Source organism: Protopterus annectens, chromosome 6.part0 (genome assembly GCF_019279795.1).
Source record: "Protopterus annectens isolate FY-2018-M chromosome 6.part0, PAN1.0, whole genome shotgun sequence".
In the NCBI taxonomy this organism is placed as follows: domain Eukaryota; kingdom Metazoa; phylum Chordata; order Ceratodontiformes; family Protopteridae; genus Protopterus; species Protopterus annectens.
Window position 1 is genome coordinate 532,906,234 of NC_056737.1, and position 19,416 is coordinate 532,925,649.

The 19,416-nt window shown below is 41.1% G+C and overlaps 1 protein-coding gene across 1 annotated transcript in view; it reads right to left on the minus strand.

The window, feature by feature from the left end:
• LOC122803869 overlaps positions 1–19,416 on the minus strand; it is a 1,036,817-nt gene that overhangs the window by 645,587 nt on the left and 371,814 nt on the right. The window contains exon 5 of the mRNA XM_044073549.1: positions 12,417–12,565. Within this exon, the coding sequence (XP_043929484.1) occupies positions 12,417–12,565 (149 nt within the window). The remainder of the gene's footprint in view (positions 1–12,416; positions 12,566–19,416) is intronic.

A 19,416-nucleotide genomic window follows, 5' to 3' on the forward strand; every position in this document is an offset into this window, starting at 1 on the left:
AAAGTAAATTGATCTAAACTTCAGCTTTGGCAACCCCAGATTCAATATTTAGGACATCTAATTTCTGAAAATGCATGCCATATTTTACCCTCCCAAATAACTGCCATTCAAACTGTACCAAGATCAAAAACATTAAAACAACTCAGGGTTTTTTTTTTGCATGGACAGGCTACTGTAGGCAGTGGATTTCTAACTATGCTGAAGTAACAAAACCTTAGTTAGAATTACTTAAAAAGGACATTCCTGAACCACTTCCCTGGCAGCAAAGTCATGAACAATCTTTTGTTCAGTTAAAGTCTCTTCTTCTAAATCCACCAGGTCTAGGGTTGCCCGATTACTCTAAGGAATTTTACCCTTTCTGTTGTGAATGCAATAAGGTAACACGTGGATTGTTAGCTCAAAAAAGAAATTATTATTATAGACCAGTTGCTTATTATAGCATAAATCTTGATCCAGTAGCAGCCACCCTTCCTCCTTGTCTCAGAGCAGTAGCAGCAGCTGCCTGCTTGGTAGACATGACAGCAGCTTTAACTCTGGGGCATAATACCTTTGTTGCAGTACCACATTCTGTTGAAGCTTTGCTAATTCTAGTCTGCTTCCAGACTCTCTAAATATGAGCTAGCATTGCTTAATACCCCTTCTTTGCAAATTGTCAGGTGCTCTCCCTTAAATCCTGCCCCACTTATTCTGATTGCTGATAAGGCAGAACCACATGATTGTGTTCTTGTTGCTAACAACGTGCTTCCTCCTAGATCAGACTTGCAAGACATATCACTGCAGAATCCTGACCTTATACTATTCGTCGATGGATCTTGTATATGAAGAGAAGATGGACATTTAACTGCTGCTTTTTCCATCTGTACTAAAGACTTTGTTTTATTAACAGGACAGTTACAGGGTAATGTCTCAGCTCAAGTGGCAGAGTTAGTGGCTCTCACAGAGGCTTGTAAGTTAGCTAAGGGCAAATGGGTTACAATATATACTGATTCCCATTATTGATATGGTGTTGTTCATGATTTTGGAACTTTGTGGTGGAAATGCAGATATCTTACTTCTGCTGGAATACATCAAAAATGCTGTTTTAGTTCAAGAATTGTTAGATGCTTTGCTTTTACTGAAGAAACTATATGTTGTAAAGTATGCTGCTTGTAAGTCTGATTCCTCCTCTGAATCAAATGGCAATGCTTTTGCAGACAAAGCGGCACAACAGGCTGCCTTGTTAAATCCTGTTCAAGCTTCTTTTTTTGCAGCCTTTTCAAACTGATGATTTATCTGTGTGAGTAACAAATGTGTTGCATTTCCAAAATAAAGCTGAAGACTCTGAAAGGATAAGGTAGACTTGTGACGGCTGCTGTCGTTCTCCAGAATCACTTTAGTGCCATCTGGATGGAAGGTTAGTAACCCCATGAGACTTTTTATATCAATTGGCATGGGCTTACCATATGCCATCCCATCTGGGAAAAGATCCATTACTAAAACAACCTTTGACTGACTGGTATTCCCCTTATGCTTCAGATGTCATTCAGTATCTTGTAAATACTTGTAATATATGTCTTTATTTTAATGTGTCAAAATCCGTTACTGTTCCCACACAGCATAATAATAAAATGTGGTGACCCTTTTGTAGTATTCAGTGGGATTTCATAGTGCTACTGCCAATCATAAAATTTAAATATGTATTGGCTATTGTAGACATTTTTTCTGGTTGGGTAGAAGCTTACCTGTGTGCAAAAAATGATGCTGCTATGGTGGCAAAAATGTTGGTGTACCGATTCGGGGTCCCTTGTAATATACATCTGACAGCGATACCTGTTTCACTAGTCAGGTTGTGCAGCATCTTTGTAAAATATTGAAAATCAATCTGCAATTGCACTGTCCACACAGACCTCAGGCTTCAGGTATGATTGAACATGTTAATCAGACGTTAAAGACAAAATTAGCTAAACTTAATGCAGAAACAGGGTTGAAATGGCCAGAGGCACTGCCGTTGGTGCTATTTATACTTCAGAGTGCAGTTAATGCATGTAGAAATTTTTCTCCTCATGAAATTCTCATGGGAACGCCAATGACAATGCCAACCACACCCCTTCCAGCCAGTTTAGAATTACAATTGACTGATGATGTGTTGCTTGATTATTGTAAGTTTCTTATTTCTATTCTACAGCACTACCATTTGCAGGTACTCTCTGCCCAGATCCAGCCTAATCCAAACGTAACACATGATGCCCAACCAGGCGATTGGGTGTACATTCAATCCATCTCCAGAAAGCATTCTCTTCAGCCTCAATGGAAGGGACCTTTTTTGGTCCTACTTACTACAGCCACAGCCATCAGACTCGAAGGGTCTCCAACCTGGCTCCACATCTCCCATGTTCAAAAAGCAGTCCCAAATAAAGGAAACCAACCTATTCCATTCAACTCCCCTGCTAAGGCCTTGCCGGATGATGAACCAGTCTCTTCTCATTCCAGATGAAAAACCAAGGAGTTGGAAGAAAGATGTGATGATTAATGCTAAAGTACCAGTGGAGGAGGACATTTCCATTGAGTCAGGCAACCAAGCACCGCTCATGGGATGCAGACAACAGCCGCAGTTGATGGGAAATTTCTTTGGTATCCAGCAACAGCAACAACAACAAACTAGTCATCAGAGACCTCATCTGTGCTTGGACATCTGTGAGAATACATTCTGACCCTGCCCAGCTTGCTCTTTCTGTGTGATCTCTACCTTGATGATGACAATCATTATTTTTGTTTTGTTGCTACATTTCTTGAGCCCTGCAGAAACTGTAAGTACTGTTCAATCTTTTTATAAGACAGTGCATAGATTCATAGCACGTAAGCCTAAACAGACAGTAGCAGATTGGCATCCTTCATTTAAAACATTTGATACTTTTCTGCAGACATAGGCAGTAACATTCAATGTCAGCAATTGTTGAGTATGTGCTGCTATACCAACTGTACATATTCATATTCCATCAAGAGTTTTTCCCTTAAATGTTTCAGAGAATCAACAGGCATTAATAAAAAGGGGAGGAATGATAAAAGCACGATCCAAACCTGTAGCCCTCCCAATGCAGTATAATTTCGAAGGAGTTTTTTGTTTGCAGCACAATGGCACACAAACTGTGGGACATAGTAGATATAATATCACATTGATTAGCAAGTCATGGAGAATTAAAATCAAAGGAACAATATGTTGGGTGTCTTCAGAGAATGTGACTGATGATCATCATATTTATGAAATTGTGAATAGTTTTAGCCCATTGAGGCACCCAACAATAAACAACAAGGGCTCAAGACCATATGTATATGCATTAGAACAAGGTTGTTATTTTGTTTGTGAGGAAAAAGCCTACGGGTGGCTCATAAGCAATTGGGACGGCAAGCTTGGTTCACAACAACAAAAAATACACTGAACCCACAGATATTGCTAACATTCTGGCTGACAGGTTCAGTGCAAATTTCTCCCCTCCTTCATCCCCAAAAGAAGAAATACTTATCCCAGCTGAATGTAATCTCCCTGTCATCACAGATGTCCAAGTGAGAACCGCCCTAAACAAAGCAAAAAACACAGCATCAATGGGACCTGACGGTATCCCGGGGTGCGTGTTACGTGAACTCCAAGAAGAGCTAAACCCACACATAAAAATGCTATTTAACCTTAGCCTTACTTCGGGATATGTACCTGAACACTGGCGTACAGCAACAGTGGTCCCACTCCACAAGGGGGGTGCCTCTACAGACCCTGGAAACTACCGCCCCATAAGCTTAACTAGCCTGGTCTGCAAAGCTATGGAAAGAATCATTATGGAACTCATAAAAAGAGACATAGGGGACCTACAGACACTTGACCCCACCCAGTTCGGCTTTGTAAAGGGCAGATCCTGCCTTTTAAACCTGGTTGACTTTTTCGAAACAGTCACTAGAGCCATTGATGAGGGCAAAGCAGTCCATACAGCATACCTGGACTTGGCTAAGGCCTTCGACACAATACCCCACTCAGGCATCATAGATAAGCTAAACAGCTTAAAAGTAAACCCTTATGTCACTAGATGGGTTGCAAACTGGCTAAAGGACAGAACCCATAAAGTTAAAATCGCTGGAGCAATGTCAGACTCAAAGCCAGTCACAAGTGGTGTCCCACAGGGATCTGTCCTGGGACCCCTCTTGTTTGGCATTTATTTCTCAGATGTTAAAGCAAACATGGGAGGGCTGTGGCTGACAAAGTTCGTAGATGACTGCAAACTAGGCGCCATAGTTGATACACCAGCAGACACACACATCCTACAAAAAGACCTCACTGAAACGGACAACTGGTGCCGTAGCCACGGCCTTAAACTAAATGCCATAAAATGTATAGTCATCCCTTTTGGAAAAAACAAAGTACCCACAAATTATCACATAGACAGCAACCCACTGAGTACGGAAAAAGTAATCAGAGATCTAGGGACCCAAGTAGACAGCGACCTCTCATTTGACACTCACGTTGCCAAAGTGGTTAGAAAAACATTCTACCTTGCACACCTCATCATGAAGGGATTCACGTCCAGATCCAAGGATGTCATTGTACCCCTATATTCCTCCCTCATAAGACCCATGATTGAGTACAGTGCCCCATTTGGTATGTACCTCACCCGGCATTTGCAACAGCTGGAGAGACCACAAAAGTACCTCACCAAAAGGATCAAGGGTCTCCAACATATGTCTTATTCTGCCAGACTAAAGAAACTTCAGCTCTATTCAGTAGCATACCGCCTGCTCAGAGGTGATCTCTGCCTGACGTACAAGGCCATGTCCAATCAGGATCTGATGGACATGCTCCACCTCAGAAAATCCAAATCCATCAGGACCACGAGAGCTAAAGACTTAAACCTTGGCACAAGTATGAATAGGACATGCTGGAGGGATAGATTCATAACCCAGAGGCTTCCCATGCTTTGGAACAGGATCCCAGTTCGTATTAGTCAGAGCCCCTCACTGACTCTCTTCAAGAGAAATCTTGATGAGTGGATGGGAGATTGTAAGTTTACCCCAGGGGTCACATCTGTGTCACTGCTAGACAGGGGCACAGTAAACTAATTCTATTATATAAGGGGACCTTCATTGTGTCACTTCTAGACAGAGGCACAGTATTCTAGATTTATTCTGTGCATTTTTGTACCATTTCATGGGGTGGCAAAAGCCACATCACTATGGCTAGGCTTACAAATGCCCCAGGGTAGATAGCCTAGTACTATACTATGAAACTATGAAACTAAATTAGACTTGTTACAGCTATCCAACATACAACCAATTTGCCCAGTGGAAAGATCCGGAATGTTCGAGAGACTCAGACTGTAAATAATCCAATTGGTAAACTTGATGCATTTTGGTTTCACCATCATGACTTAGAAAAGTAGCTTTCAAAGGACTTTCTCATATGGACCTTGGTGATATTGTTATTTCTGGGTTGGTCTAGTTCCTGGTTATGGAGCTTCAAAAACAATATGGGAGCTACAAAAGTTATCTAAATTGTTAGATGTACTCAGTAATGTAACTTTTGAATCAGTCAATTTAATCACTGTGGAGCTGTGTAATATGTGCGCTGTAGTGCTGCAGAACAGAATGGTGCTTGACTTCATGCTTGCATTGAAAGGGAGTATGTGTGCACTTATGCATGAGGAATGCTGTACATTTGTTCCTGATAACAAGCACACCCTACATAGCCATTTGAAAAATTATCCAGAAAGTAGCTGGACAGCTTGCAGTGGACATGGTTCACTAATTTATTTTCTGGATGGGGTGGTGGTATCCTAAAATTTATTATGCTCATTGCCATTATTATTATTATAGATCTATTTTTGTTTCGATTTTTATGCAAAGTTTTAAAAACTAAGCTTATTATATCTCGATCTTTTATTGCATTACAAAATGTACATGTCAATAACTTTGAAAATATCCATTTACCAAGTGTACTCATGAAGGATTTGTGGAAAATGAAAACGAAAAGGTAGTTTTTGAAGGATTTGGCAAGATGTATGAAAATATTTTTGGTCTCTGAAAAGTAGTTTTAGTGTGATGCTTTCTCAGCATCAAAGAGGGATTGCAGAGGTTGCAAAAGGTTAAATGAATGTGCATGTTAGCAGGTTACTGTATGTGACTGCAAAAGCATCTTGAAATCATGGAAAAGTACTGGGAAGAAACTTCTCGTAGTTTCTAGTACCTTAGCCTGAGGCCCTGCTTTCCTTGCAGGCATGTAGCAGAACAAAAACTTATTCCTTATTAGGACAAAATATAGATAATTATAAGAAGCATTTTCTACTAACTTGGCATTTTCCTATTGGATACAGGATAGTGGTCTGATAGATGAAATGTACAGTTTTGCTATATTTATATTGGTTGCTAACAGTGGTTTCATAGATAAAATGTATTACTCTGATAAGATTTTCTATATAATGTCTGAGAAATTCTTTGTTCGGTGAGACATGACTTTCTGAGTACTGTCTCCCAGACATGTGTGTTTTTCTATTTTAATAACATAATTGTACTTTGAACTGCCAAGAGACTGAAGTGTTTATTTAACAAGTTTACCTTAACAAGAATAGCTGGGATCATACAATAGATAACTTGAGGGAAGGCATAAATGGACTAAAGCATTTAGGAGCTACCTCTGTCCATTAGTAGTACAGGGTGCAGTCCTGGGGTACATTTTCTGTTTCCCAGCCCTAGAGCCAAGCTGAACTTGAATATGGACAGGGATTAACTTTATTTTATGTGGATGGGGGGGGGGTCTATTCCAGAACAGCAGTACCCTCTGCAAAATATACTTCTTCCTCCAAACCATTCTGTTAATGTTGCAGAAAAGATTTAGATCCTGAAGTTGAGTATTTCTGATGTCATTTAACTTGCTGATGTACACTAAATCCATCAGTATTAGGTTGGAGGATGCCTTGTATGCCAGACACAGGTAATCTCTTGGCAGTCTGTAGGATACCAAGTACAATAACAGGGATTTGAGTCAGTCCATGTAGGACATGTTGTTTAGGTCTTGCATTCTTTTAGTAAAGTATCTCTGTGGACTTTCCAGTTGTAGCATGAGTTTGGACAGATACATGCCAAAGGGGACATTATATTCAATGACTGGCCTAATGAGGGCTGAGTAAAGGGGGACGATGACATCCCTATATCTAGACAAAATCTCCTTATTTATAAGCTGTGCAATATAGAAGGACTTTCTTAAAATAATGGGCACATTTTGTTCAAAAGTTAGGTCACTGTCTAAATTCTGAATAACTGGGACAACTCTTAGGGGTGTATTGCTAATGTGGCAGTTCCCTGGAATAGATGACTTCCCAAAGGATACAGTAATGCATTTTGTTTTGGCATTTAGTTTCTGTCTTTGATTTTGGCACCAGTTATTTATCTGAGACAAACCTTCCTGCAGGATGGTCAAGTAATTTGGGGATTCAATGACAGCTTCTAGCTTGCAGTCATCTGCAAACTTAACCAACACTTTGGTATTCTTTTAATTCAGAAAAGTAGATGCCAAACAGGTGAAGTTCCAGCATAGGACTCTGGGGGACTCAACTGGTGACTGGTCTCTCTGTGGAACTTGCCCTATTTTGATTTCTGGCATCCTATCTGTTTGTCAATTGGCAATCCAGTGGATGACACAGGGGTTTATTCCCAGTTTATCTGGCTTTTCCAGCATGCCTGAGTGGGGAATTGTGTCAGAATGTCAGAAGCTTTGGCCAGGTTGAAGTATGCAGTGTGTACCTTTTTACCTCCATCCATTTATTCGGTGACCTTTTCAAAAAAATCCACTAGATTGAGTAAGCATAATCTGCCCCTGATGAATCCAAGCCAAGATGGGTCCAGTATTTGGAGGTTCCTTACATCCTGATTGATTAGTTCCATAACAAGTCTTTCCCATGGCTTTGCATATAAGGCTAGTCAGACTTATGGGTCTGTAATTTCCTGGGTCTCTGGAAGGCCCTCCATTATGCAGGGGAATGACTGTAGCTGTTCTCCATTTGCTTGGAACAAAACCTATATGGAGGCTGAAATTAAATGGTGTTGTTAGGGGGTGTGGCTAAATCATGCTTCATGCTATTTATGATGCATCCAGGAATATTGTCAAGACACATTGATGCACTATTTTTGATAGCAATTTTAGCACTTGGCCTAGTGTGAAGCAAGCCAGTTTCAGGTACATCTTGGGGGACAGACAGAGGGGAGAGAGGGGTAAAGTTAGAGCTTAATTTATTGGCCAGTAGGTTCACTATATCTTCATCCTCAATATATGTAACATCATTCACAAGCTGCTCAGTGTACTGCTGCATTGTGGTTTTGAGATTACAAACATTTTAGACGCAAACTTGGCTTTGGTGGATTTTATTAAGCTCCTGAGTTGTTTATTTCAATAACAAGGTTTCTAACATTCTGGGAACTACTCTTTGTACTTATGGTCAAAATTAATTTCCTTTTATTATAAAGCTTGTTGATATTATGGTCTACCATTTGGCTTTGTCCTGCACATGTTCATATGGTGTACAGCTGCATCTATGCAGCTGTTTGCACGCTAATATAGTGTTGTAGTATACATTTCTGCTTATTTAGTGAAGTTAATTGGATTTGTGGGGACTTGAAGCGTGGCAATATATTGCTTAGGAGTAGGTAGTTTGTCTTAAAGAAATTTTTAAAGGTGCCTTGGGTGGAAGGGATCTGTGGTTTCATTTTTTTTCGAAATAGACTGCTTCGGGGTCAGACCAATAAGTAGTGAAGGTATGCAAGGGATGGTGCAAGGTGCTCCCATATTAGTAAGGGTAAGATCCAAAATGAACCACATCTTACCACTTCTTTGATTCCTGGAATAAGATCCTTTTTACACCTGGACAACATTTTCTTTACTTTGGGACCAAACAAAGAGGAACCATCAAAAGCAGTACTGAAAAGCAAGACTTGAATGGTTCCGCAAACTTACACAGGCACATCCAAGCATATTGTTGGATAGCAATGCCTGAAGCTGCTGACCTGGTCATCCCTTTTGCTGCATATGCAATGAGCCTCATGGATGAGTTCGAATGGTAGCTAGCTGGGAGGTCACTTTTTGTTGGACCATCTTAGCAACTGCTCCCACCAGGGTATCTAACAGCTCCTTGACCAGATCCCTTTGAAGTCTAGTAAAATGTGCCAAAAAATCCAAGGACCTGATGGAGAAGGTCGATGAAGCATAGTCCTGCTTCCCAAATCTGTCCATCATCCTGGACTCACGGTTCGGGGGATGAACAGTAGAACTCTGCTTGGCTAGTTCTTTCTTAGTGGCAGCAGCTACCACTATGGCATCAACTACTTAGCCCTTAGCCCAATGTGGTTAGTCTGCAGGAGCAGAAAGGATTTTATAAGATCTCCAGGGGACTGGTTTGACAAAATCAGGAGCCTTCCAAGCCCATTGAGTGATCAGTTTAATTAAATTGTCAGCGGGTGGGTAACCCAGGAGGTAGATGGTTGAGCACTAAAGGCCTGCAAGTACAAGGATTCCTCAGAGGATGGGTCTTTTGGTTTCCAGTCACCCCTCTGTTTAAGGATCTCAAGAATGTCTTCAAAGGAGATGTCTTCTGGAGGTGACTATGCGGAACCCTCCACAACATCGCAATCAGAGTCCTTAGTGACCGTTTCTTCAGGAGAATCAAGGTGTTTCCTCCTACACAATCTCTTCCAAGGAGGCTCCTCAGTGGAAACATCTCAGGAGGACTCAGAAGAGGGTGTGCCTCTGACAGGTGAGTCTTGAGATCCCAGTGCTCGCTGTCCAGGGGCAGAGGTTGGTGGCAGAACTGAAACAGCTGGGGTCACAGGGGTAGACTCTAGTAACCCAGGAGACACCTGGGAAGAAGCAGTGGCTAAAGCTCTTTCCATAGCCTGAAAGGCAGGGCCCACCAAAGAGGAATGGAAGCCCAGAACCGAGACCAACAAACTTGGAACTGGGGTCACACCCTGCCCCGAGAGCCCCACCTGACAGACCGGAACTGGGGAAGGGTCCACTGCCACCATAGCCATAAGAGAAACAGATGACTCCGTAGAGAAATTCGGAGCTGACACGTACCTTCCATGTTGGACAACAAAGACACAGTGCTGGGGACCATACAGTGCTGATGGCACTGAGGGGGCCAGAGCCAGACTTGGTATCGAGGACAAAACTGCTGGTGCTGAAGTCATTGGAATCTGGGAAGTCGGAGTCGATGCTCTAATTCTGTGGTGAGGTTAGAGGAGGAGAATAATTGGGTGTGGATGGAGAAAAAGCACCTGCTTCAGGAGGGAGAGGGTGCTCAACAGAAGAGGGAAGACCCTGGGCTACCAAGATCTGGTCCACCAACCTGTCAACATCCATTTCAGAAAGGCTTCTTCTGGTGGAGCCCATCGAAAACGCTGAAGGGCACTCAGGTCTCTATAGAACTGGACTAGGTAATTGTCCATGGAAAGGGTCTATAAATGGAGAATAGGTAGACCTGCATTCTAAAACTAGCATCAGCTTCGGCACCATCTGTTGCAATGTGGGGCGAAACAGTCGGCACTGAAATCGGAGCCATAGAGGTGGTCAGAGCCCTTGGTTTAGGACTCTGAACCACAAACATAGCCAGTGTGGAAGATGCTAAAGAACATTTCAGTGCCAGAGACTTTGACCTTTCAGAAAGCTTCAGAACCTTGGTTTTCAGTTCCATGGAGGAACCCTCAGAGGCATGCCTATGCTTTTTAATTGTCTGTGCTGAAGGAGATGTCAGCACCAAGCGAGAGGACTTAGAGCCAGAGGCCATCGGAGACTGCTTGGCCTTGAACAAGGCTTCCTTGAAAGGGGCCTTAAGGAGCCCTTTGGGAATCAGTTTATTCTTTCTCTCCACCAGAGTTCTATTAATAAAACCCTGGCAAATAAAACAATTCACACTCAAGTGGGGAACACCCAAACATTAAACACATTTTTCATGAGAGTCTGAGATTGGCATCTTCCTGACACACTCAGTACATCGTTTAAAGCCTGCTGTAGAAGATTTAGGTTTCTCTGCCATATTCCTATCAAAGGGAAGGCAGAAGGAAAGAAAGAAAGCTCACACAGATACACACACACACACACACTAAAGTAGAGAAAGTTTACCAACAAATGGTAGAAAAGTTACCACAACGGTAAAAATAGAGAAGGGACTACCAGCAATGGTAGGGGGGACAGAAAAACTACCAGCAGTAAGAAGAAATTATGCACTCAAGAGTAGACCAGACACTCAGATAAGAAAAAGCTATGAAGTAAAAGGTTCTAAAATGATTTGAAAGTACTTCGCTACAAGAGAGTCAGCTGATGCGTCTTACTCGCAAGAGCAGTAAACGAGATCTGAGGTAATGTGAAGAAGGGCACTGTGGATAGACTTGTAGCTCAAGAGTGTTTTTTGGCTGATGTAAGCTTTACGATGACCAGATTGGTTCCGAGGATCAGCACCATAACCCATTAGTCAAGAACAGATGAAGACTGACAACATCAGATAAATGGTTATCGGTTTGGAGAAAGTGAAGGCAAGGCTCAACTCCACAATCAGCACTGAATAAAAAACACAGTGAAGTAACCAATGATCCTTAATCAGTAGGAAGATCTGAAAATGGATTTTTGAAGAAATCAGGGAACCTACATACTACAGGCTTCATTCAGTATGAGACATGATTTTGGTTAAGCAGAGGACTATTAACTGCAGGGCGGCCACAGTGGTGCAACGGTTAGCGTTGCTGCCTCACAGCAAGAGGTTCTCTGGTTTGATTCTTGGCTGGGATGCCTTCTGTGCCGAGTCTGCATGTCCTCCCTGTGGTCGCGTGGGTTTCCTCCAGGTGCTCCGGTTTCCTCCCACATCCCAAAGACATGCTGTAGGTGGATTGGACACTCCAAATTGGCCCTAGGTGTGAGTGTGTGCGTGTGTTTGCCTTCTGTGGAAGGTTGGGCACCAGGCTGGCACCTTGGCACCGTAAAACTCCACTGCCAATCATGAGCAGACAGGTGATCCGCTGTGGCGACCCCTAACCGGGAAAAAGCCGAAAGAAGAAGAAGAGGACTATTAACTGCTAAGAAAAATACAGGACAGATCACATGTACTGAGTAGAAGTTGAAATGGCATAATTTAAAGTTACAGTGAATTCCTGGCAGAAAGATGCATGGGTTATCAGGACATAAATGTCTTCTAACTTGGCACAAAAAATTAATGCAATATTTATAGAATAGCAAACCTAAAGTACACAAAAATGCAAATTCATACTTACCAGTTTATAAACAAAACTGATACAATATGGGCACATTTCATTTTCTGTTTGTTTTTGTATTAATTATTCAAATGTCATTCTACCCCTTTGCAGGTTCATTTTTAAAAAAATAAATAAGACTTATCTAAGAAATACTAAAAATGAATTACTTGTCTTTTGGAGTCCATGTGGCCAACAGAGAAAAAGGAATGTACCGCTTGTGTCTTTCTTCTTCTTCTTTCTGTTGATGGACAGTTGTCACAATTTCAGTCATTTTTACAGCAGCTCCTTTAACATACATTATATCTGAGTATGTGACCTGCAGCAAATATTTTAGAAAATGCATTATTTATAGTGTTGGATAACAATAGTTTCTCCTTTAACATACATTTTTCTGTCTTCAAATGTGTTACTTTATTGTTATATAACTTTTAGCTTTTCAACAGTCAATACATTGCCTGCCAGAATAAGTAATTTTACCATTACTTGATTTCAAAATATTTTGAGTTTTTTGTTTAAGAAAAGTAATTACAATGTATAGATTAAGAATCTATTCTTTTTCACTGATTTGCCATAAATTGAATAACATTCTACAAGTCACAATCCAGTACACCTTTTCTCAGAAACATTGGGAATGGACTTTAGCACTGGTCCTGGTAGTGATAACAGTTGGGGGGGGGGTCATACTCTAGCTTTTCATGCCAAGAAACTATTTTTGTTCAGTTTTAATCAATGTTCCATGAGTCAGCTAACCATGGTCAACAGTAGGAACCACAATCATAGATTAAAAACAATTTTCCAAAGAATAAGGATTGTCAGGTATGGTAAAATTTAAAAATGTTTAATAAAGGGATATGTTCTGCCACAGTTTCCTTCCCCGGTACCTTGGACCATGGACCACTTCATTGATTTTGTTGTTCAGTTCCAGTGTATGTATTTAATACAAATAAGTAGAACTCTAGACAACAGAATTGTTTACTATACCATTCATCCAGGCTTAGACTCCCTTGCACCACAATAATACCTTATCTAGACCACAGAAGAATGGAGAAATGCTTCACATAAATGGCAGTGTATAAAACAATTATTGGCTTATGGCAGAAATTGACCACAGCCAGAAGGGGGGATGACCAGCATTGCAAGAGTAGCAGCATCTTGGTGAAGCTCTACAGGAGAATTTTTATTCTGATAAGGACATTTTACAAAAACACTTCCTGACTACAAGTGGAGGATATATAATGGAATATTTTAACATCCCCTGTGAAATTCTTGAACTAACTTTAATAGTCTACTTTTGAAAATGAATTTACTAAACACAGCCAGGAGTTCTGCTCTGGGCAAAGATGTTCAACAACTGTTTTAACTGATCCAATATCTTACATTGAATTTGAAGCATTTCAAAAGTAAAATGGCAATTTAAAGCATAGTTGCATGAAACAAACTAAAATGTTATCTGCTATGCTTTCTCAACATGACATCAGATAAAAGAGCTTGAATGATATGGAAGGAAGAATCAATCACACAGAATGCTTATTAACAAAAGAGTACATGACTAAATAAAAAAGAGGACTTCGAAAATAGGGAAAGAAAGAACAATATTACATGTTTTAGTGAACCAAAAAAAGCTTGAGGTGAATCATAAGGTGAGTGTTTTAACTAAATGGCTATCTCAGGCACTAAAATTAACTGAAAATTGATGGTGTAGTACAGAGAGAGAGAGCAAAAAGCGCTACCGGTTCTTTCAAGACAAAGAGAAAAACAAGCCTGCATGCACAGTTGCCAATGTTCTATCTTATTTAGATAAAAATTGTGTTAAAATCAACTTTCAATAATGCTTATATCAAAACTGGTTTAAATACTGTTTATTTTAACAATAATTATTCTACTAAAACTATTGAAAAAAGAAAAATAGAAGTTATGTTCTTACCATAACGTTCCATGTTAGTTGTCTTCTTCTCGCCTTCTTCTTGCTGGATGGGTTCGAGCCGACCTCGGCTCCGCCACTCTAAAAGCTCGAGAGTTGGTTCCACCGGCTCGAGGCTCCCCTTATATCCCACAATGCTAGGCGAGAGTTACCTCAGATCTCGTTTGTAAGCTAACCCAGCTTATATCAAAAAACAGTATAACTGTGAAACAGAATCCTCCTCTAACAGCAGGAAGAAAGGGGTGACCTATATCCTGAAATAAGAAATATGCATAATAGCATATGACTAAGAAAGAGGTGGTAGAAAGAGAGGTCACGATCACAACTCCTCTAGGTCTGTCCAGGCCAGGGGAAGGAGGGTGGGGCCTTAAGAAGAAGGCGAAGAAGACAACTAACATGGAGCGTTATGGTAAGAACATAACTTCTATATGTTAAGTTGTCTATCTCGCCTTCATTCTTGCTGGATGGGACCGTCCCTAGCTCCTTGGCCCGGGTGGCCTAACGGAACAGACTCCTGAGAACAGTGGAACCAAAATTAGCTCTATGCCTAGAAGCTAAATCCAACTTATAATGGGAAATAAAAGTGTGAGGAGTAGCCCAAGTAGCCGCTGCACAAATGGTGTCAATAGGCAGTCTGTCTTGGAAGGCTAGAGAAGTAGCCAAAGCTCTGGTGGAATGGGCTTTAGGTTTATTAGGCAGTTTTGGTGTCTAATCTCATAAACAAGGGTAATCAGAGATGTTAGCCATCTGGATAAAGATACCTTTGAAACTGGAAGTCCCTTTCTGCTTTTCGCATAGGAGACAAACAGCTGATCAGATTTTCTGAATAGTTTCGTCCTGTCCAAGTAGTACCTTAATTGACGATGAACATCCAGGTAGTGTAATTTTTGTTCAGACCTATTTGAATACTCCGGGAAAAAGACAGGGAGGTCAATGCATTGGTTTAGATTTGATGTTGAAACCACCTTAGGCAAAAAGGACGGGTTAGTTCGTAAGGAAACTCTGTCCTTATGGAACACAAGGTAAGGAGAACGACAACTGAGTGCTTGAAGTTCTGAAATTCTTCTAGCTGATGTGATAGCCACCAGAAAGAGAGTTTTCCATGATAATAACTTTAAGGAACATGAAGCTGCAGGTTCGAAAGGGGAAAGAATCAAAGAAGCAAGAACTAAATTTAGGTCCCAAGGAGAAGGAGGATTTCTTACAGGAGGTCTGAGAAGAAAAACTCCTTTCAAAAAGGCTTTGCAGAGTTTGTGGGACATTAGGGCAGATTCAGAAATACCCACATGGAAATTAGAAATAGCTGCCAATTGAACCTTAAGAGTAGATGGAGATGAACCTGCATGGAAGAGTTCAGCAAGAAAATCAAGGACTAGTTGGATGGAAGCGGTGAAAGGATCTATGTCCTTTCCTTGTGCCCAATATGAGAAGCGTTTCCACTTACTCAAATAAATCTTTCAGTGGAAGATTTATGGGAAGCTATCAAAATATCTCTAACAGAGTGAGATAATTGAGGAAGCCTGGCTACGGTTGGAAGTGGAGGAACCAAGCAGTGAGGTTCAGAGAGGGAGGGAGCGATGAAACTGACCCGACTGATGGATCAAAAGATCTGGAACTAGGTCCAGATTCCACGGTCGCTCAAAAGAAATCGATGTAGAAAGGGGAACCACACTTGTCGAGGCCAGTAAGGAGCAATGAGGATCAATGAGGCCTTCTGAGCGATAGCTTTCTGTATTACTTGAGAGATCAGTGGGAAAGGAGGAAATGCATACAGAAGTCCCGGGCCAAAGTTGGACTAGCGTCCCTGCTGGGTTGGCCTGGTAAAGGGAATAGAGTGAAGTATTCTCTGCACTTGCTGTTTTGGGGAGTAGCAAAAAGATCGCAGCAAGGCTGACCCCACTTGAGAAAGATCTCTCTCACTACAGAGTCTTTCAGAGACCACTCGTGAGGCATTAGAATAGCTCTGCTCAACTTGTCCGCAATGTGATTGGACTTCCCGGGGATGTGCGTTGCTATCAGAAAACGCTGAGAAGAAATCGCCCATTGCCACAGTCTGAGTGCTTCTCGACACAGGGGGTATGATCTGGTTCCGCCTTGTTTGTTGATGTACCACACTACAGACATATTGTCTGTCTGGATTGCAATTGTTCCCAAGGGAAGAGAGTCTTGAAGGGCTTGCAACGCTAACAGCACTGCTCTCATCTCCAGAACATTTATGTGCAAGTGGCATTCGTTTGGTTGCCATGTGCCCTGGACTGTCCTGCCCTGATAATGCCCCCACCCGATCAGGGAGGCATCCGTTGTCAGAGTAGCAACCGGAGGAGGTGGAACAAATGGTCTCCCCAACAGGAGCTGGGGGGAAGACATCCACCACATGAGATGCTTTTTGCACGCTTGCGTGATCATAATGGTGTGAGACATTGGAAGTTCCTGGTATGACCATTGAGAAAAGAGCATCCACTGAAGGATCCGCATGTGGTATCTGGCCAATGGGAGGAGAGGTATGGCGCTGCCATGATTCCCAACACCTTTAGAACTAACCTGGCTTTGGCTCTGTTGTTGTTGAGAAGAAGTGACACCAATTTTTGAATGTCTGATATCCTTTGGTTCGTTAGTGTTGCAGACATGTTTACAGTATCTAAATTTGCGCCTATGTAGGTAATAGTGCGACAAGGCGACAAAACAGACTTTTCGCAATTTATTGAGATACCCAGTTTTTGACAGGCGAAAAGTGTAATCTCTGGCCATCAGAAGGAGATGCTTGGTGGGAGCTGTGAGGAGCCAGTCGTCCAAATATGGAAACACCTGGAATCCTTGTCGTCTCAGGTGAGAAGCTACCACTGCCATGCATTTGGTAAACACCGGGGGCAGTGGTGAGACCAAAGGGCAGGGCCCTGAATTGAAAATGACTGGTTCCCAGCCTGAAGCGGAGGAATCTTCTGGAGCGTCTGTTCATTTTTATGTGATAGTACGCGTCCTGAAGGTCTATAGAGCACATCCAGTTTCCTTTTCCCAATAGGGGAAGAATGGATTGCAGCGTGACCATCCGAAATCTTGTTTTCTTGACCGATCTGTTCAAGATACTGAGATCCAAAATTGGTCTCCAGTCCTCTGTTTTCTTTGGAACTAAAAAGAACCTTGAGTAGATTCCGGATCCTTGTTGGTCTGCTGGCACTGGCTGAATAGCTCTTTTTGCAAGCAGTTTTGAAATTTCCAAAGCTGCTATATCCCTTTGAGCGGGAAAAATAGGGTCGGGGATAAAAAACTATATTCTACACTAATTTGTGAAGAATTAAGGTTAAAAGGGGAAAAAAAGAATAACTTTTTAGTATAAAAGCTAACACTCACCAGGAACCGGTAGAAGCAACCAACCTCGAAGCTGTAGCGGCAAACGAGATCTGAGGTAACTCTCGCCTAGCATTGTGGGATATAAGGGGAGCCTCGAGCCGGTGGAACCAACTCTCGAGCTTTTAGAGTGGCCGAGTCGGAGCCGAGGTCGGCTCCGAACCCATCCAGCAAGAATGAAGGCGAGATAGACAACTTAACATGTATGCTTCGCTTCTAATAAAAAAATATTAAGAAAAAACAATATAAGGCACAACTGATAGTTCCACCAGAAATAAAGCTGCATTAGTCATTTGGAGTAAAATGATTTAACACATTAGATGAAGCTGTTACCTTTGGCAAGTTCCACAAAATAACACTCGAAGGAAAATGATGGAATAAACATCATCTCTGAAAAGATCATCAGACAGAGAGAAGAAAATAAATACAACTACCAGTATTCCAGTATCTACAAGGAGGGGGAAAGTAAAGGAGATAAGAAACAGAAGTAAAAAATGGCTGAAATGATCATAACATTATTATAAACTGAGGAAGTCATTTATTCATTAGTTGGTTTACCTTATCAAAGCTGTTGTTGTTTGGCTTTTGGCTTTTCCCGGTTAGGAGTCGCCACAGCGGAACTCCGGTCTGCTAATGATTGGCAGTAGATTTTCACGAGTGCCGAGGTGCCAGCTCGATGTCCAAACTTCAACAAAGGCACGCCCATTTACGCATGTCTTTCGAACGCCACCCAACCGCGGGGAGGACATGCAGACTCCACACAGAAGGCACTCCCCGCACAATTATAGTTAAATATTTATTTAAAGTAATATACATTTATTTAACATGTTAATTACTTCACATGCAATGTCATGTATGTGTTAACATTGAAATGGTAGCTCAGATACTCTCTCACTTTACAGATAGCCTAAAAATCGAAGACAACTCTACTTTTGAGACAAAGAATGAGATCAAGAAAACAGAAAAAGGAAAGGGTCATAATTTTACATGCAGGTGATGACAGTACATTAAAAAGTACATTCAGTTTATGATTAAACTGTGGCTGTTCCTGATTTTGTAGAACACAAGTAATTTTGCTGGTTGATGTAAAATTCCTCCAGCATCAGTCACTTGAAGAACAAGACACCAAGGAACACACTGTAGATGATGGTTTTTCATGGCAAATTACTGCTTGTGTAATTTTTAAGTGTGCTCTGACAGTAGCTACCTTCTCTTGAGAGAATTCTCCCTTCATCAAGTTAATACATATAAATTCAGGAGATGTGACAGGAGTTCTCTCACTCAAAATAGACATGCTTTCCTTTTCATCCTTTTGTGTTTTGACCGTTAATTTTCACTATTTCTGGTATTTGGGTTTTGCTTTGTAGGGTTTCATATATGTTTGATATGTTTCTTATACAAGATTTGTTTTTCATTTTTAGAATTCTGCTGACATCACAAAATAGTCACAGACATTTGAGTTTTTTTTAAGGTCAGAAATAATAGTGTGAGTTGTTACACAATAGATTACACGGTTTTGAATGTGATAAGTTCTCAATATTTTAATACATGAATGAATGTCTGTAGTTGTGGGTGACATCATGTCTTAACAGACTATTTGAGAACTTATTACCTAATGAGAAAAAAAATGTATGACTGCATATCATAATAAAACTATTAGTTTAATTACAATATGTTGAAAGGTACATTAAAGTAATGGAATTGCAAATATATATTGTTCATCTGCAATGAAGTAAATAACTGGAATAAGACTGTAATTAATAGCTACTCTCTGAATAGGTTTTACTTAATGCGTTAAGGGCATAAACTGTGATTACTGGTGTAATTTATAATGTGGATTTGAAAAGACGGGATGATTAAGAATGATACATTTTATGATATGATGTGTAATGTGAGATGCT